The 20,805-nt window shown below is 42.0% G+C and overlaps 1 protein-coding gene across 1 annotated transcript; it reads right to left on the reverse strand.

Moving 5' to 3' along the window:
* Positions 1-36: 36 nt before the first annotated feature.
* Positions 37-19,190, reverse strand: paxip1 (PAX interacting (with transcription-activation domain) protein 1). Its single transcript, XM_014140399.2, has 20 exons — positions 18,975-19,190; positions 17,755-17,889; positions 16,317-16,360; positions 16,120-16,183; positions 15,916-16,026; positions 14,678-15,319; positions 12,900-13,812; positions 12,625-12,719; positions 12,391-12,486; positions 6,691-6,828; positions 5,678-5,799; positions 5,250-5,434; positions 3,453-3,564; positions 3,162-3,264; positions 2,821-2,989; positions 2,141-2,241; positions 829-963; positions 653-728; positions 472-532; positions 37-349 (listed from the first exon to the last, which is right to left on the reverse strand). Exons 1-20 carry the CDS (start codon positions 19,053-19,055, stop codon positions 334-336), a joined length of 3,399 nt encoding a protein of 1,132 aa, XP_013995874.2. The 5' UTR covers positions 19,056-19,190; the 3' UTR covers positions 37-333.
* Positions 19,191-20,805: the final 1,615 nt, after the last annotated feature.

Below are 20,805 nucleotides of genomic sequence, written 5' to 3' on the forward strand. Positions count from 1 at the left end.
TAGTCAAATTTGTGAGAAAGCAAAGAAATTCTCAGATTCATTTTGACAACAAAGTTCTGATTTTATTCCAAAAGTGTTGAATAATTGCTGGAACCTTTTAACAATACAATAAAACATGTTAAAATCAATCCATAATTTAAACATTCAGTCCACAAAAATAACATCAATTTATGTATGCATTATTAACGGTTGTTACAAAAAGCTACAAAACGACCAATTATCTATCCACAGGGTACAAAATCTTGCAAAATATCAAGAGTAGTGTGACTGTACATTGCAACTTGTTTTAGCCTTCCTTGCTGCCTCCTCATCTTCACCTTCTTGTCTTCGCCATCATGTGAATTTATATGTGAGATTGTTAAGGAAAGTGGTGAGATGGGCTTTAACAGAACAACAAAGTGGATATCACAATCAGAATCACTACAATCAATTGACACAATCTTAAAACCCATGATCTATTTAAAAGGATATGATTCATAATCCATGTTCTGTGTCAATACACCAGTCAATATAAACTCAGCATTGTGGGTGTCTGTTAGGAAGAAACAGGGGAGACAAGAAGTAGGTTTAGGCTAGAGTCAAAACAGAATGTCGAAACAATCGCCCACATCCAAAGCACATTTACGTGTGTGCATTTACAGGTTTCTCTTACCAATGTTCTTCAAGAAGTACTCTCTACATAGATGAAGATCATTCTCACAGGATATCAGGATGATCTCAGCAAGGTTCTGAAAAGAACAGAAAACATTCCACGAGTTCAGTAATAGAACATCACCTCAAGTACACATTTATAACACAATGCTGTGACGACATGGAGAGGACCAGTACCTTGTTCTGCTTGTGCTCCATTATTTTGCGGAAGGAGGGCTGCTTGGGGAGCACCTTGCCTCCTGCGCTCTCTACAATGGCCTTCATAGTGATAAGGCTGGGACAGATCCCAGGGGTAATGTAGAAATACTTGCCCTAGAGAGGGAGAGAAAACCAGAAAGACATGTTTAAGAGCCAGTTGGGTATCTAATGTAGGGCTGCAAGATATGGGCAAAAAATGTAATTGTGGTTTTTTTTAACCAAATATTGCGATTGCGATTTGACTTACACAGAGTATACAAAACATTAGGAATACTTTCATAATATTGAGTTGCACCCCCTTTAGCCCTCAGAACAGACTCAATTTGTCAGGGCATGGACTACAAGGTGTCGAAAGTGTTCCACAGGGATGCTGGCTCATGTTGACTCCAATGCCTCCCACAGTTGTGTCAAGTTGGATGGATGTCCTTTGGGTGGTAGACCATTCTTGATACACATGGATAACTGTTGAGTGTGAAAAACCCCAGCATCGTTGCAGTTCTTGACACACTCAAACTGGTGTGCCTGGCACCTACTACCATACCCCATTCAAAGACACTTAAATCTTTTGTCTTGCCAATTCAGGCTCTAAATGGCACATAGACACAATCCATGTCTCAATTGTATCAAGGCTTAAAAATCCTTCTTTAACCTGTATCCTCCCCTTCATCTACACTGATTGAAGTGGATTTAACAGGTGACATCAATAAGGGATCATAGCTTTCACCTGGATTCACCTGGTCAGTCTATGTCATGGAAAGAGGGGTTCCTAATGTTTTGTACAGTATAGCTCAAAACACTTGGGTGACTGTTGGAATCATGGAAATAGAGTGATTCATATTAAGAAGCAAAGTGGAAAGCACCATCGTGCTTGTTTGGATCAATCTGACTGCATTTAACAGAACAGCATGCAAACTTATAGTGACTAACAACAGGGCTAACAGCAGGGAGGAGGAACTGCGTTACTTGAGTGAAGGGTTGGGGCTTGGTGTGTGGGAAGCAGCCGCAAGAGAGGGAGAGCGACGACAAACACAGTAAACTATACAAATGGACCTTACATGCGGCTGACCGGCGTTTCAAAATATTGCATGCAATATGGATATTGCACATGTCAATATTGCGATTTCGATGTGAATTTGATTAATTGTGCAGCCCTAATCGAATGCATCCAATCAGACAAATTGACTCGATAACAATCTGATGACTCGACAGAACAAGTATGTACACATTGGTGTCCACTGTCCAGGCAGATAGACATTGGGGATAGATTCCATAAGTGCATTGTTTCACTAACCTTGAAGAGTGGTGCAGTGTGGGCCCTCTTCAGTGACTCTTCCAGACTGAAGCCAAACAGCACCTCTGCCTCGGCATCTCTCAGCATGTAGTTCTGCTCATCTGAATAAACAAACACGTACTATAAGAATACACATACTCTAACGAATACACACATGCTGTAGTCTAAAGCAGGGATCATCAACTAGATTCACCCAAGGGATGATTATTTTATTAAGCAGATGGTCAGGAACATAATTACAAGTCATTTGTAGTCTGCAAATTGACAGCAAGAAGCCAAAACAGATCATATTTGACTAAAACATAGTTTTATACCTTGCTTAGATTTGTATACGATCACACATACTGTATCTATCTATTATGCATGGGAATACTTGGGAACAGATTTCCTAAATTAATATCACTAATTTGCTGGTGTTTTACAGTCTTATGTCCAACAATAAAAACATTTCTGAAATTTTACTTAAAAAAAAAAAATCACCCGCAGGCCAAATTCGGTCAGCAGGCCACCAGTTGGGGAACCCTGCTCTAAAGAATGTACAAAAACTCACTCCCTCTAAGAACCCACATACACTCTACAAAGCTACACACAAAAAGTAAGCGATCACAACAGTATCTCGGCAACATGAAACTCCCTCACACAGATCTATTCTCGAATAACTGAATGCATATTTAACGTACCGACAAACTTCTGGCTCTTCCAGCTCTCTTCTAACCACTCAGGGGTGACGATGTGCTTGACGATTGACATGGCTGTGAGAAACTTCACCGTCCTCGTCACCTTGTTGGCTACCAGATGGGTGCACTTCTGAGCGCTCTCTGCAACCTCCCCTCCAAGGTTGTGCAGCCTCTGGAAAGACGGGAGACATCGGATGCACTGTTAGAGGCTGGTCTGTGAGTGCTGAGAATCAGAAGTTATCCTGTGATACCTTTTGCTAAATATTGGTTATTGATAACAATAATTCAAGACAATGACTGTTTTCTGCAGACTCAGCTGCGCAGAGGCATAAAAAGGCAATTACCTTCATGAATTGTTGGACCTGTGTTGGCTCAAAGCCAGTAAAGAAAATGTACGGTGTCGACTCTGGTGGAAGCTTCTTGGTTGGGGATTGAATCTCCTCAAGTCTACAATTGAGAGAACATTTGGATCATTGGGTGAGAAACTTTAGGTAATTGAGTTGTGTCCATATATACAAATATATGTATATATATTTTTAGAAACAAATATTTTTCCTAACACAAATTTTGCAGATTGACTAATTCAACATACTGTGCTACACAACACTGTGAAATTTAGAGTGATGGAGACTCACCTTGGCTTCTTATTTGGAGGCTGGGAGTTGGACTCAGACTGTCTCTGCTTCTGTTGCAGCTGCAATGCTGCCAACGCATCAGGTGAAACCTTCACAGGAGCCCGCCAAGCACCTAAAATCAAAAGGAGAAAAATGTATATAATCCACACCTGTGTTTAAGAATTTTGTCCATCCCCCTCAAATTTCAAAAAATTATTACCCATATACAGTGCATTCGGAAAGTATTCAGACCCCTTGATTTCCCCCCCAATTTACTCAAAAATGGATTATATTAACAACAAAAATCTACACTCAATACCCCATAATTATCAAGCAAAAACAGGTCTTTAGAAATTGTTGCAAATTTATATTTAAAAAACTACTGAAATATCACATTTACATAAGTATTCAGACCCTTTACTCAGTACTTTGTTGAAGCACCTTTTTGTGATTACATCCTTGAGTCTTCTTGGGTATGACGCTACAAGCTTGGCACACCTGTATTTGGGGAGTTTCTCATCTGCAGATCCTCTCAAGCTCTGTCGGGTTAAATGAGGAGCGTCGCTGCACAGCTATTTTCAGGCCTCTCCAGAGATGTTCGATCGGGTTCAAGTCCGGGCTCTGGCTGGGCCACTCAAGGACATTCAGAGACTTGTCCTGAAGCCACTCCTGTGTTGTCTTGGCTGTGTGCTTAGGGTCATTGTCCTCATTGGAAGGTGAACCTTCACCCCACTCTGAGGTCTGGAGCAGGTTGTCATCAAGGATTTCGCTATACTTTGCTCTGTTAATCTTTCCCTCGATCCTGACTAGGCTCTCAGTCCCTGTCATTGAAAAACATCCCCACAGCATGATGCTGCCACCACCAAGATTCACTGTAGGGATGGTGGCAGGTTTCCTCCAGACGTGACGCTTGGCATTCATGTCAAAGAGTTCTATCTTCATCAGACCAGGGAATCTTGTATATCATGGTCAAAGTCCTTTAGGTGCCTTTTGGCAAACTCCAAGCAGGCTGTCCATGTGCCTTTTACTGAGGAGTGGCTTCTGTCTGGCAACTCTACTATAAAGGCCTGATTGGTAGAGTGCTGCATATGTGGTTGTCCTTCTGGAAAGTTCTCCCATCGCCACAGAGGAACTCCAGAGCTCTATGAGAGTGACCATCGGGTTCTTGGTCACCTCCCTGACCAAGGCCCTTCTCCCCCGATTGCTCAGTTTGGCCAGGCGGTCAGCTCTAGGAAGAGTCTTGATGGTCCTAAACTTCTTCCATTTAAGAATGTTTTAAGGCCACTGTGTTCTTGGGGACCTTCAATGCTGCAGAAATGTTTTGGTACCCTTCCCCAGATAAACACAATCCTGTCTCGGAGCGCTACGGACAATTCCTTTGATCTCATGGCTTGGTTTTTGCTCTGAAATGCACTGTCAACTGCGGGACCTCATATAGACAGGTGTGTGCCTTTCCAAATCATGTCCAATCAATTGAATTTATCACAAGTAGACTCCAACCAAGTTATAGAAATAGCTCAAGGATGATCAATGGAACTAGGATGCACCTGAGATCAATTTCGAGTCTCATTACGAAGGGTCTGAATACTTATGTAATAAAAGGTATGTTTTTTTTATCAATTTGCAAAAATGTCTAAAAAGCTGTTTTCGCTTTGTCATTATGGGGTATTGTGTGCAGATTGACGAGGATTTTTTTATTTTATTTCATCCTTTAGGCTGTAACGTAACAAAATGTGGAAAAAGGTAAGGGTTCTGAATACTTTCCGAATGCACTGTAAAGTCCCCTTGCCCCCACTGTAAGACTTCTGAGCCCTGTACCCAGTAGGGTCTGAACCAGATGCTGGTTGGGGATGAGTGGTTCCTGCAGGTTGAAGTTGGAGTATCTGCTGTGCTGGATCTGCCGGAGAGCCTCAAAGTTCCCCAGGAGGATGTCACAGAGCCACTGGGCGTTGACGCAGGGGATCCTCCACTCCTTGGCCTTCTCATACTTCAGACCACTGGGCCTGAGGAGACCGGGAGGGAGAAAGGGTTAACACAGGGGATCGCAACAGTAAAGTAGACATGATACAGGCATAAAACACACACACACACACACACACACACACACACACACACATATATATATATATAAAACCTGCAACCCATCCACACAAATTTTGAACATGATTACGCCAACGTCTTGACTGTGTCTACAACATTTACATGCCATTCTAAATAGGTGAAAGCATATCAATATCTTCTCGTACTCTTTACAGATGAGCACGGTGTTGCTACGACAGAGGTAGCCTGTGTATCTGGCTCCTGCCAGGTAGGCCATCAGCTTCAGGTCATCACGGTCTGAGTCCACAAAGCCAGTCACAGAGATGATCTGAAGAGGAACGAATGTTAGGAACGTCAATGGACTTACTATTGAAGCTATGAACTCTACTTCTGAGCTATTCATTACATAGGCCTAGTTCTCCTTGGAATTCTACTCATTACCTCATCATACACCAATGCAAAATGTAGGATCGTACCCATGGGTGTAGCGCTACTGGAGCAACGCTCCGCCACTTCTCAGAATGCAATGGTGCTCATTTAATCAAGTTTAAGCTGAATCAAGTTCTCGCAAGATCATTTAATGATCAACTAGTATTCGACATAACAAACCAAATATAATAGCTAGTACAATGTTACTGTTAGACCAAAAAACACATCATTTCGTATAAGACTTCAGGATGATTGTGCTAAATGGTTGCCTTTTTTTATCATGAGGCCAAGACTCAACAGAACGTGCCACTGGGCAAAATATGTGCTTCGACAAACAAAACACACAACAAACTTGTGAACTCCATCTGCTCTAAAATGCACTCAAACAGAAGGTTATGTACATCATTCAAGAAGATCTGAAAGCATATACCCATGAAAGTGATTTAGATCAAATGGTTGGCATGCAGCTTGGACGTTTCAGCCGTAAAACGTGAAGTGATGGTGCCCTTTATTTTTATTTTTTGGTAGGCCTAATTTGGTGTTTGAGGGTATTAAAAATTGAAACATTTATTTGAGCCAATATGGAGGATGCATTTTATGCATATTTTAAAATGATATCAGGTCAATTCAATAGGCTACATGTCGGAACAAACTTTGATTGCGAAATTATAAGGGGGGAATAGCACACCACTGATTGTACCATTGTTCAAAATTAAAAACAAATGAAAGCAGTTCCCAACCCATGTTAGATGTTTTGAATGTAGCGAGATAAAGAGGAAGTGATGCGTACGTGTTGTGAGCAGGGCTTGGCTCCAGGTGGGAAGGCGAAGGGGAGGTGTAGGGTTCTGTGGGGAGGAACCATCTTCTTCTTCTTCAGGATTGTGTTCAGCCAGTGGGCAGTGACACAGCGCCTCCCCTCCCGTAGGGCCTGAGGTACAGCAACAAGAGAGATTACCTTTAAAACCTAATATAACGGACACACACACTAGAGTCCTGCACGGGTCCGTTTTTTGGAGACACATCAATTCCGAGCCCCACCCAATATACCCTACCTCAGGACTGATTCTCGTAACCCAACACACCCGCATAGAATTGTTCTGAGAGCCGATCCGTGACCCGCCAAATAACATAATAGATATGGTTCATTAATTGAATAGAAGGCTGATATTCCCCTTCCCTGTATGAATTAATTTGTCTGCATGTCTATTCAACATTTGGATAAAAGGAAACCATGCCATGAATTAAGAACAATATATTTTTATTTTCACAATGAGATGCGGCACATAGACGACTCAAATCCCTCTGAAAAAAAAGGACCTTCTAATTAGCCTTCTTAGCTGGCATAACAAAACCTTTACATTCAACATTGTTTAGATAATAAAATAGTTTAATTGAAACTTAAACAATTCCCAGAATTGAATATAGGATGCAAAAATACATTTATTTAGTAGGTTATACTCACAACTTTTACCAGGCACACCGGTTGAAACTTGCTATGGCCAGTGTATGGTGTAAATCAGTGATTCCCAAACTGTGGGGTGCCCCCCACCCCAAAAAAATGTACTCAGTCCGGCTTTAAACGTACTCTTGAAAGTTGTCATAGTAGAATGCACAGGGTGCAATTTTGAAATTGGGTAGTGCATCATCAGTTCCTCTTGTCATGTTAGTCATTACATACCTTAGCCTCTATGGGCTAGGTGGGACGCTTGCGTCCCACCTACTCAACAGCCAGTGTAATCCCGTGGCGCGATATTCAAATACCTCAAAAATGCAAAAACTTTAATTTTTCAAACATATGACTATTTTACACCATTTTAAAGACAAGACTCTCGTTAATCTAACCACACTGTCCGATTTCAAAACGGCTTTACAACGAAAGCAAAACATTAGATTATGTCAGCAGAGTACCCAGCCAGAAATAATCAGACACCCATTTTTCAAGCTAGCATATGTCACATAAACCCAAACCACAGCTAAATGCAGCACTAACCTTTGATGATCTTCATCAGATGACAACCCTAGGACATTATGTTATACAATACATGCATGTTTTGTTCAATCAAGTTCATATTTATATCAAAAACCAGCTTTTTACATTAGCATGTGACTAGCATGTGACTAGCATTCCGACCGAACACTGCCGGTGAATTTACTAAATTACTCACGATAAACGTTCACAAAAAACATAACAATTATTTTAAGAATTATAGATACAGAACTCCTCTATGCACTCGATATGTCCGATTTTAAAATAGCTTTTCGGTGAAAGCACATTTTGCAATATTCTAAGTAGATAGCCCGGCATCACAGGGCTAGCTATTTAGACACCCAGCAAGTTTAGCACTCACCAAAGTCAGATTTACTATAAGAAAAATGTTATTACCTTTGCTGTTCTTCGTCAGAATGCACTCCCAGGACTTCTACTTCAATAACAAATGTTGGTTTGGTCCCAAATAATCCATTGTTATATCCAAATAGCGGCGTTTTGTTCGTGCATTCAAGACACTATCCGAAAGGGTAAATAAGGGTGACGAGCATGGTGCATTTCGTGACAAAAAAAATCTAAATATTCCATTACCGTACTTCGAAGCATGTCAACCGCTGTTTAAAATCCATTTTTATGCAATTTTTCTCGTAAAAAAGCGATAATATTTCGACCGGGAAAGCGTGTATACGTACAAAGAGAGAGAAAATAAAAACATCTCGTGCACGAGCCTGAGTCTCAGAGTACTCTGACCAGCCACTATCCAAACTTAAACTAACTTAAACTTAAACTATCCATCTTAAATAAGCATGCCCCTTTCAAGAAATTTAGAACCAGGAACAGATATAGCCCTTGGTTCTCCCCAGACCTGACTGCCCTTAACCAACACAAAAATATCCTGTGGCGTTCTGCATTAGCATCGAACTGCCCCCGCGATATGCAACTTTTTAGGGAAGTTAGAAACCAATACACACAGGCAGTTAGAAACGCCAAGGCTAGCTTTTTCAAACAGAAATTCGCTTTGTGCAACTCCAACTCTAAAAAGTTCTGGGACATTGTAAAGTCCATGGAGAATAAGAACACCTCCTCCCAACTGCCCACTGCACTGAGGATAGGAAACTCTGTCACCACCGATAAGCCCACTATAATTGAGAATTTCAATAAGCATTTTTCTACGGCTGGCCTTGCTTTCCACCTAACTACCCCTACTGCATTCAACAGCACTGCACCCCCCACAGCTACTCGCCCAAGCCTCCCCCATTTCTCCTTCTCCCAAATCCATTCAGCTGATGTTCTGAAAGAGCTGCAAAATCTGGACCCCTACAAATCAGCTGGGCTTGACAATCTGGACCCTTTCTTTCTAAAATTATCTGCCGAAATTATTGCAACCCCTATTACTAGCCTGTTCAACCTCTCTTTCGTGTCGTCTGAGATTCCCATAGATTGGAAAGCAGCTGCTGTCATCCCCCTCTTCAAAGGAGGTGACACTCTTGACCCAAATTGCTACAGACCTATATCCATCCTACCCTGCCTTTCTAAGGTCTTCGAAAGCCAAGTCAACAAACAGATTACCGACCATTTCGAATCCCACCGCACCCTCTCCGCTATGCAATCTGGTTTCAGAGCTGGTCATGGGTGCACCTCAGCCACGCTCAAGGTCCTAAACAACATCGTAACCGCCATCGATAAGAAACAATACTGTGCTGCCGTATTCATTGACCTGGCCAAAGCTTTTGACTCTGTTAATCACCACATCCTCATCGGCAGACTCAGTAGCCTTGGTTTCTCAAACGATTGCGTCGCCTGGTTCACCAACTACTTCTCTGACAGAGTTCAGTGTGTCAAATCGGAGGGCCTACTGTCTGGACCTCTGGCAGTCTCTATGGGGGTACCACAGGGTTCAATTCTTGGGCCAACTCTTTTCTCTGTATACATAAATGATGTCGCTCTTGCTGCTGGTGAATCTCTGATCCACCTCTACGCAGACGACACCATTCTGTACACTTCTGGCCCTTCTTTGGACACTGTGTTAACAACCCTCCAGACGAGCTTCAATGCCATTCAACTCTCCTTCCGTGGTCTCCAACTGCTCCTAAACACAAGTAAAACTAAATGCATGCTCTTCAACCGATCGCTGCCTGCACCTGCCCGCCTGTCCAGCATCACTTCTCTGGACGGTTCTAACTTAGAATTTGTGGACAACTACAAATACCTAGGTGTCTGGTTAGACTGTAAACTCTCCTTCCAGACTCACATCAATCATCTCCAATCCAAAGTGAAATCTCGAATTGGCTTCCTATTTCGCAACAAAGCATCCTTCACTCATGCTGCCAAACATACCCTCGTAAAACTGACCATCCTACCAATCCTCGACTTCGGCGATGTCATTTACAAAATAGCTTCCAATACCCTACTCAACAAGCTGGATGCAGTCTATCACAGTGCCATCCGTTTTGTCACCAAAGCCCCATATACTACCCACCACTGCGACCTGTACGCTCTCGTTGGCTGGCCTTCGCTTCATAATCGTCGCCAAACACATTGGCACCAGGTCATCTACAAGACCCTGCTAGGTAAAGTCCCCCCATATCTCCGCTCACTGGTCACCATAGCAGCACCCACCTGTAGCACGCGCTCCAGCAGGTATATCTCTCTGGTCACCCCTAAAGCCAACTCCTCCTTTGGTCGTCTCTCCTTCCAGTTCTCTGCTGCCAATGACTGGAACGAACTACAAAAATCTCTGAAACTGGAAACACTTATCTCCCTCACTAGCTTTAAGCACCAGCTGTCAGAGCAGCTCACAGATCACTGCACCTGTACATAGCCCATCTATAATTTAGCCCAAACTACTACCTCTTCCCCTACTGTATTTATTTATTTATTTATTTAGCTCCTTTGCACCATATTATTTATATTTTATCTCTGAACTTTCTTCAAACTACAAATCTACCATTCCAGTGTTTTTCTTGCTATACTTTATTTACTTTGCCACCATGGCATTTTTTTGGCCTTTACCTCCCTTATCTCACATCATTTGCTCACATTGTATATAGTCTTATTTTTTTTTCTACTGCATCATTGATTGTATGTTGTTTTACTCCATGTGTAACTCTGTGTTTTTGTATGTTGTCGAACTGCTTTGCTTTATCTTGGCCAGGTCGCAATTGTAAATGAGAACTTGTTCTCAACTTGCCTACCTGGTTAAATAAAGGTGAAATAAATAAAATAAAAAAATAAACGCGATAATGTGTTTCAGCCTGGGGCTGCCTCGATATCATTCAGCTTTTTCCCGGGCTCTGAGAGCCTATGGGAGCCGTAGGAAGTGTCACGTTACAGCAAAGATCCTCAGTCTTCAATAAAAAGAGCCAAGATGAACAACAACTTGTCAGACAGGCCACTTCCTGTTCAGAATCTTCTCCGGTTTTTGCCTGCCATATGAGTTCTGTTATACTCACAGACACCATTCAAACAGTTTTAGAAACTTTAGGGTGTTTTCTATCCAAAGCCAATAATTATATGCATATTCTAGTTACTGGGCAGGAGTAGTAACCAGATTAAATCGGGTACGTTTTTTGTCCGGCCGTGTCAATACTGCCCCCTAGCCCTAACAGGTTAGAGAGATATTTATAACTTGTCAGAAATGTCCAGATCAACTAGCCCATGTCAGCTAATGTTTGTTTTTTTAGCCCATAGATATTGTTGGAATTTTGTTGTCACTCAAATATCACATGAACACACATTAGACATGACAAAATGTATAGAATTGCAAGATAATTTGCTTTAAAACTGCAAAGTTATCTTTGCACCCCATGACAAAATGTGTAGAATTGCAGGAAATAAGCACGGAATGTTCCCTAATGCTGAAAGGTGTGAAAAAGTTTGGGAACCCCTGGTCTAAATTAATAAAGCCTGAATTTAACGTGATAATAAACTGAATTAGCCTATTGTAAAGAAATACCTGCTTGCACTTTTTGCAGGCTGTGTATCCATCTACCAGGTTGTTGTTCTTGTCCACAATGATCCTTCCAAACCAAACCCGGGATTTCACTTGCACAGCACCTATTTTCACAATTCTGAATTTCATAACCTTTTTATTCTCTGGTTACGTTAGCCCTTTTCATGTGAGCTAGGCTATCCATGGAAAGTAGGCCTAAACTTGGCAATGTATTCTCACATGGGGGGGATGAAACATAAGTTTCAACACTACACAAATAATGGACAGTTCCACTGCATGCATAGCTGGTAGCCTATAGGTCTGCCTCACCACTCACAGAATGGAACTCACAACACAATGCAACACAACAAGCTCCTAGGTTTGTAAAAAAATATATTATCTTGATTTAAAACGTTTCTGCCCTGCAGAATAATTGTTCTGAACCACAAGCCGACCCACGGGTTGAAATAATGCTTTCATTCCACCCGCAGGTATCCGACCCAATGCAGGACTCACACAACACACACACACACATGTCCTTCAAACAAGCCTTTAGCTGAGATGATGCTTACCTGGACATACATGCTGCTGACTTGAGTTTCACAGAGCAGGTGAGTGCAGCGGTTGTTGAGAGAGGAGTCCACAATTCCACCATAGGCCTGGATAATCTGTGATTCACAAAACACAACTCAGCAATGCAAGGGGAAAAACTGTAGTTGAACAAATGCAGTTATAACGAATGCTGTTTTCTAAGACACAAGATAAAGAGAAATCCAAGAAAATAATGAACGTTTTTTTTTTCTTACTCTCTTCCACGTGGCAAGGAGCTGCTTGTCTGCCATCTGCTCTGGGTAGTCAGCAACAGCAAACACACAGCCCACCAAGAAGCCATCTTCTGGAACTACAGCCGCAAACAGAACAATGTTTGGTTAGTCAAACAAATCAGAACTATAACCATTACAAACAGCATGATGATCATTGGATGTATATAATCTGATCACGATTGTTTTTTTTTATGTATTTTGATGACTTGGTGTAATGAACTGAAACTGAAATCTCAATTGTGTCTTAGAGAACTTACTCTCCTGCCCTGGCTCGTGGCCAAACAGCTGGTGCACTTGAGGCGGCTGGAGCTGAGGCTGTAGTGACCCTTGCTGCTGCGGCTGCTGCTGCTGCTGGAGTGGCTGCTGGCTCGGATGCTGCTGCAGCGACTGCTGCTGGCTCTTCAGATGCTGCTGCTGCTGTTGTTGGAGCTGCTGCATGTGCTGCTGCTGCATCTGTTGCTGCAGGAAATGCTGCTGCTGCTGCTGTTGGAGGTGTTGTTGATGGAGTTGCTGTTGCTGCTGGTTCTGCTGCTGTTGCTGCTGCTGCTGTTGCTGCTGCAGCTGTTGCTGGAGCCTGTGCTGCTGGAACTGCTGTAGCTGCTGTTGTAAAGCATGCTGCTGCTGCTGTTGGAGCTGCTGCTGCTGCATTGGTGGCCGCAGGAGCTGCTGCGGTCGCAGTTGTTGCTGCGAGAATGCATGTTGTGGTTGTTGTTGTTGCTGTTGCTGTTGCTGGGTGAAGATCTGTTGTTGGTGGATCTGCTGTTGCTGTGGCTGCTGCTGGATGAACTGATGGGCTTGTTGTTGTGGCAACTGAGGAGGGAAACCTGGCTGAGGAACCTGCGGCTGCTGCTGCTGCTGTTGTTGTTGTTGCTGGTGGTGCAACTGCATGAGTTGCTGTGGTGGGAGATGCTGCAGCATGGGGTGCTGCTGCTGTGGCAGCTGCTGAGGTGGGTGTTGTTGTTGTGGCTGTTGTTGTGGCTGTTGTTGTTGGGGGACCTGATGAGACTGCTGCTGCAGTAACTGGTGCTGTGCTTCGGCTGTGAGCTGCTGCTGACCTTGGGGCTTCGCTTGGTTGAACAGGAGCGGGTTGGGTTGGGCGTTGGGCTGGCCCTGGTTCGTCTGCTGCTGCTGCTCTGATGTCTTCGTTGAGGCAGAGAGACTCTGTAGGATCTGAGGTAAGAAACCAAACAAATGTTGACATTTTATCAATGACACATTTTTCAGTTGATGGCATCGCACCAATTATTTGCCGCTACGTGCCCATAATGACCTGACCTGTGTCCCATATGTACCTGCATTCCATACAGAACCAGGCTAATAATGACTAGCCATATTTTAAATTAGCATGCCCTTGTGTTCTTACATTGATTTGGATAGATTTACTCAGGGTTAAAAAAAACTACTGGCCCGAACATAATTTCTACTGGGTATTTAAAAACATTTTATACCTGTATTTAACTAGGCAAGTCAGTTAAGAACAAATTCTTATTTACAATGACGACCTACCGGGGAACAGTGGGTTAACTGCCTTGTTCAGGGGCAGAACAACAGATTTTTACCTTGTCAGCTCGGGGATTCGATCCAGCAACCTTTCGGTTACTATTCCAATGCTCTAACCACTAGGCTACCTAACACAACAGTAGTTGCTTTGAAAACTATATTTTCCCCCCACAAATGCACTTTGAGCAACAGTCATATGCTTCTATGCTTATTAGAATGCATCCTTCTCTCCTCCATGGGCACAGTAGGGAGAGGGAGTGGTTCGCTCACACAGCCCACCACAGCGAAACAGGGGCAGGCAGATCATTTCATATGGTTTATATTTAGTCAAATGTACATAATGGTTTCAATAAATCATGATAAAAGCTTTTTTTTAAGCAAGTTGTTAACTAAAAAATTACATGACTAACTCAAGTAATGGTTGCAAATGCGAGAGTTCTGGTCGCCGTTTCAAACCCTGATTTCACACCACTACTGCAAACGAAACCAAGCAAGAAAGAACGCTTGAGAGAACGCTAAAGAACAGTGTTCTTACGTGTGCAACGTTGGGGGGCCTTGTGGTCTGCTGGATGTCAGAGTTGTTGGTGATGTTCCGTAGTGTCCTGGCCGCTGGGCTCCAGCCTGCCATGCCCTCTGGCCTCTCTGCCCCCGGCTGGGCAGCACTGGGTACTAGGGCAGCCCGGGCTTCTGATGGCCCTGCACTGCCTGGCACAGGGAGAACACTGGCACAGAGGTTGATCAGGCCAGAGTCCTTCACTGGCTGCAGTCTGCGTTTGGGACCCAGGGGCGGCCCGGTCATCTCCGCTGGGGTCCAGTTCAGGTTCCGCTCCTCCTTCTCCGTAGAAGAGTCATCCGAGTCATCGAACATGAGCTCGTCTCGTCGCTCGGCTTTGGGCGAGGTCCCTCCTCGGCCGCTAGCAGGGGAGTCATCTCTTGATGAGGGGCTGGATCTCCGGGACCTGGGGCCTGGGCGCCTGCGGCCTGGAGGGCTGTAGCTGCCCTCGGAGCGCGACTCGTACTCGCTCTCCTCATCCTCATCCTCTTCCTCCTCCTGGTAGGTCAGCCGGGGGTGGTACAGAGCCTCGTCCTTCCTGCTCTTGTCCAATGCGGAGTGTGTGATCCACTCCGGCGTGACGATTTTGATGCTGCTGTGCTTCAGGGCAACCTCATACTTTTCCTGGAAAACACAATTCACGGCGTGAATGTACAGACATAATACGTTTCAGGTGTATGATTTTTCTTCTGTGTACTGCAAACATTTGTGTTTTGGTATCATCTGACCAACATAGTACAGCTATCAAGATCTTGAGATGAATTGTTTCATTAGAATACAACCTGGAGTAACACAAAGACATGTGTTCAGGCATTTCTCAGTGGCCAAGCAAAGACTAGACACTAGACAACCTATGGGCAGGCTCTACCTCCTGGGGCCTGAGCATAAAGACGGCAGTAAAACAAGACATCCCCTTCCTGCAATAACCATCAGACAGACCAGTGCCAAAGCAAGGCTTATAAAATGTCCAACACAAGCAAGGCCTCAGCAGGCACCTCAATAGATCCTAAAAATAGCAACTTGCAGACATTCTTTTTCAAAAGACTGTTCCAATTCACCAATTTGTCCATCTTCTCCAAAATGGAGAAAGTCGTGTTTTTCCCCCCATATTTTCCTTTGAATCGGAAGAGCATTGGAATAATTTTACATTTGAAAAACACAAACAACACACAAGAATGACAAAACTTAATATGGCAAGAATAGTACTGAAAAATAATTACCCCTTTTGGCTCTGGAACAATCAGGTGAGTACATTTCTTGTTTAGGTTGAGTTGACAATCACCACCATAAAAAGTGATCAAGGCCCAAAGAGTGTTCAGATCTTCTGGTAGCTAAACAAAGAAATGCATGAGAAAGATCTTAACATGATATAAAATACTTATCCTAATAAATCCATAAAACAATATATATGTAAAAGTACATACTTTAGGTAGACATGCTGTGACACCGAAGAATATTTGTCCTGACTCTGGGGAGAAACCGGTAACTCTGAATTATCTTATGTTAAGAAAGTCATTCAACTCAAATGTTCAGCTATTCATTCAGCTAAAGTGTTACCGTTAAAATATAATAAAGAAACATCAATCAATTGTTCATGAAATTCATTTCTATGAAAAGATACGGTAGCAGGTCTCCACATCTGACGGACAAAGTCACCCAAGAAGGCTGAAAAACAAGGAAAACAGAGTTTAAAACGGTTAAACTTTTTCCCTTCACACCACCAAGGCTACACGTTTTTTTGTGAATTGACTACATAAAGGGATATACAGGTACCTGCCAAAATAAAGGAAACACTTGAGTAAATAAGGGATAAAGTATATTGAAAGAAGGTGCTTCCACACAGGTGTGGTTCCTGAGAAATAAGCAATTAACAGCACATCTTGCTTAGGGTAGGGTAATGTATTAAAACGCCCAGTTGCCCATTATTTTGGATGCCATAGCTAGAAGAGATCACATGGACAGTGGTGTAAAGTACTTCGGTAAAAATACTTTAAAGTATTACTTAAGTAGTTTTTGGGGGTGTCTGTACTTTACTATTTATATTTTTGACAACTTTTACTTCACTACATTCCTAAAGAAAATGAAGTACTTTATACTACATACATTTTTCCTGACACCCAAAAGTACTCTTTACATTTTCACATGAAAATGGTCCAATTCACACTCAAGATAACATCCCTGGTCATCCCTACTGCCTCAGATCTGGCAGACTCACTAAACACAAATGGTTTTGTTTGTAAATTAGTGTGCCCCTGGCTATTCGTCAATAAAAATGTAAAATACAATTGTGCCATCTGATTTGCTTAATATAAGGAATTTGAAATGGTTTATACTTTACTTTTGATACTTAAGTACATTTTAACAATCCTATTTACTTTTGATAGTTAAGTATATTTTAAACCAAATACTTTAGACTTTTTCTCAAGTAGTATTTTACTGGGTGACTTTCACTTTTACTTGAGTAATTTTCTATTAAGGTATCTTTACTTTTACTCAAGTATAACAATTGAGTACTTTTTCCACCACTGCTTAGTGTCTTTGACAGAGGGGTCTCAAAAGATGGTTTAAAGGGTGAAGGGAGATACATAGTCAGTTGTACAATGCATTCAACTGAAATATGTATTCTGCATTTAACCAGATCTCAACCCAATAGAACATTTATGGGAGATTCTGGAGCAGCACCTGAGACAGGTTTTTCCACCACCATCAACAAAAAACCTGGGGTGTAATCATTAGCCAAACAGTTGCAAAGCATAACTAAAACGAGAGTTGCTATTGGACAAATTCAGGTAGGTCCCTCCCCGTTTCATTCCACTGGCTTACGTTTAAGAAACGTTTTGCAACTGAATCTGCATAATGAATACGCCCCAAATTATGGAATTTCTTGTGGGAAAATGATGTTGTGTCCCTCCAATATACTTCCAGACACTTGTAGAATCTATGCCAAGGCACATTGAAGCTGTTCTGGTAGGTTGTGGTGGTCCAACGCCCTATTAAAACATGTTATGTTGGTGTTTCCTTTATTTTGGCAGTTATGAATGTATAATTCACACCCTTACCTTGACAACTGGAAGGTCAAAGACCTCTCGTGACTCCCCAACCTCTGGGTTATCTCCATCCTCTGCTATGATGTGTGTAGCCAAGGCATTGTATGAGACCTCTTTGCCTTTCCCTGCTTTCAGCAGCTGGACAACCTAAATTGCACATGAAATCACATCAATGAAATAAAACAGAACACCTGGGGGTCGATTGAACCAGTTATATGCACATGTTCAAATCAAATCGTATTTGCCGAATACAACAGGTGGAGACCTTACAGTGAAATGCTTACTTACAAGCCCTTAACCAACAATGCAGTTTTACGAAGAAAAAAAGTGTTAAGAAAGTATTTAATAAAATTTACTTTTGTAAAAAAAAAAAAAATACATATGATGAATGATATGATAAATGTGTACAATTCCAACCAAAGTGTGATAAGGAAAGACAGTAGGCATCAAAGACGTTATTCATCAATCATGGGGTGGCCTGTATATTTAAGAAATTGACGTTATCAATGAGCAGTAGAAGATACTGTTGATTATTAACTAGTTAGTAAGTGACAAAAATATGCAAGGTATAGGCCAAATCAATCTCAGTGGGATTAATTATTTGAAGCATAGTTTGAAGGAACAATTTGAAAATGTTCGTGGTGTATTTACATCGTATGTACACGATAAATCAGTTTATAAACACAGGCGCGTAAATTAAAGGCATTATTTGGCAGGAAGTACCATTTGCATCTCTACAATGGCGGATTTGTCCTCGCGTATGCGCAATGACAGGCGCACAATTCAGCAAACCGACGATGGGCTTTCACCTCAATATTATCAATCCATCTCGTTCTAGCTATGGTAATCCATACATATACAATGCAAAACATGCCAAACGTATATTTATTGTATTACTAACTGCGTTGCAAAATTGGATAACCAAGTCATAGAAATGCCAGATTACTGGTTGGCTAACCTGCACTAGTAGAAAACTGGCTAGCTAGCTAAGCATCCAACTGGCTACGGTCGCTAACGTCAACAAACTAACCTAATCTGGATCAATGACAACTTCATATACATTTGTAAAACGTAATGCATGTATTAGTTTACACAGCAAATCTGCAAACAATACGGGTTAAAAAAGTGAAATGGAAACAGACTGGTCGTTAGCGTTTCGCTATGCTAACCGGCTAGTGCGGTAAACGTCATTGGTTAGCTAGCTAGCTATATGTCAACAGTGATAGCTTCACCTTTTGGTCAATGTCCCCGACCACGTAAAATTTAACATCTTTAAAGAGATCCTCTGGGACCTTCGGTTCTTCATCCGACATTATTATCCATAAAATGCTAATCAAGATATGTGAAACAAAATCACTAAAAAGTCAAAAGACATTAAAAAGTTATCCCCCTCAAGGCAACACACTAGCGCCAAATCTCACTGAGCGCGCCTGTACCAGAGCGTGACGACAAAGGGGGTGGAACGGAATAACATTGTTTCATTTATGTATTGTTTCTCAGATATAGTGATGTATTGGGTTATATATATTTATTATATTCATTACGAAATGCATCGCCTTATATTCAACAGACCTCTACAAACATTTATCAAATAGAAACGCTACCCCACAACAATTTGAAACATGGAACGTCTATGGGAGGAGTTAAGTAATGACGCAAGGGGGAAAAGCCATGCTGAAGTGCCAAAATACTGATCAGTGCAAAGGGCAGGTACAAACGGGAGGGGGTATTTTCTTAACTAACTTTATTGAACGATAAACATGGATCTCTTTACCAGCTACAGAAAATAGGTATCATGCAGACAGATATAATAATGCAGGTAATTGGGGCAGCTTGAGGTCATTAATGAACTCTGTTAAAAGCTGGAGATGCCCCAGGGGTCTGGGCCAGTGGCCCCCAAAAGCAAAACTGTCCTCATGTCAGGCAGCTCCTATGCTCTTAGAAAAAATGGTTCCAAAATGGTTATTTAGCTGTCCCCAGAAGAGAACCCTTTTGGGTTCCATGTAAAGGGTTCTACATGGAACCCAAAAGGGTTCTTCAAAGGCTTCTCCTACGGGGACAGCCAACAAACCCTTTTAGGTTCAAGATAGCACCCTTTTTCTAAGAGTGTAGACAGGGCTTGATGCAGATGTTGGCCTAGTGATGGTGGCCTTTAATTTAGCCTAGCAGTGGTAGAGCAGGAAAAGCGCCATATTATTAGACTGTAGCAGACACAATTTATGATTTAATGAGGCAAGTCATGCAAACAAAGACAGATCATACTGTAAGTGTGACCATGCAGACTTTTTAAAAGGCCTCTCCTCCCCATGAAAATGTATAGAAAATGTACTATATTCATGTTTATGGGTGATAACGTGTATGTTAGATTAAGGATTGTGACTGCTATCAGGCTAACATCTACTATAGGACTGATAAAGATTCATTTTCTATAATCTTGAGATCGTAACATGTTTTTCCCCTATGTTGCAGACACATGTAATTCACCTTTTCGAAGATCTCATCTACTATGGAATTCATTCCTCCACGGTCTTAGTTAATTGGCCTAATTGCTTCATTAATTATAAGGTGTCAAATTGAAGTCCTATCAAACCGGCCATAGCAGGGGTGTGTATGATATAGCCATAGTGAATTATGGACATCAGTGTGAAAAGACCTTGACAAACTCTGAAATGCATCCAATTAAAGCCGTAATTGGATCACTTCACTGACAGCTACATTACGTATGAGAATGTGGCCTTGTGACCTCAGAGTTACAATTTGACATCCTTGATCTGGAGCTTTTGACAAGGTGAAGCAGTTTGATTTAAGTCAATTTTACCCATATGAGCATATTGTCTTTCTCCTTTACAGGTATGACATGCTCAAGAGGATTATATTAATCCAGCATGACTATCAAGGTCACCTGCGAGCACATTGGTGTAATGCCATTTAATAAATTAAGAATTGTGACCATTATGGCTATATGATTTCATGACATCATGAAGCCACAGCTAACAAACTGTGCCGAGGTCCTTGGAAACATTTTGGACAGAGAAAATGATTCAAATTTTGAACATCAGAAAC

This window comes from Salmo salar, chromosome ssa14, assembly GCF_905237065.1.
Source record: "Salmo salar chromosome ssa14, Ssal_v3.1, whole genome shotgun sequence".
Classification (NCBI taxonomy): domain Eukaryota; kingdom Metazoa; phylum Chordata; class Actinopteri; order Salmoniformes; family Salmonidae; genus Salmo; species Salmo salar.

Coding starts and splice junctions, on each gene's coding strand:
- paxip1 (XM_014140399.2), bottom strand. CDS start 19,055: ATGTCGGATGAAGAACCGAAGGTCCCAGAGGATCTCTTTAAAGATGTT. Junction 16,361..17,754: donor TTGACCTTCCAGTTGTCAAG/GTAAGGGTGTGA, acceptor CTTGTTTTTCAG/CCTTCTTGGGTGACTTTGTC. Junction 12,720..12,899: donor CCACGAGCCAGGGCAGGAGA/GTAAGTTCTCTA, acceptor TTGCGGCTGTAG/TTCCAGAAGATGGCTTCTTG.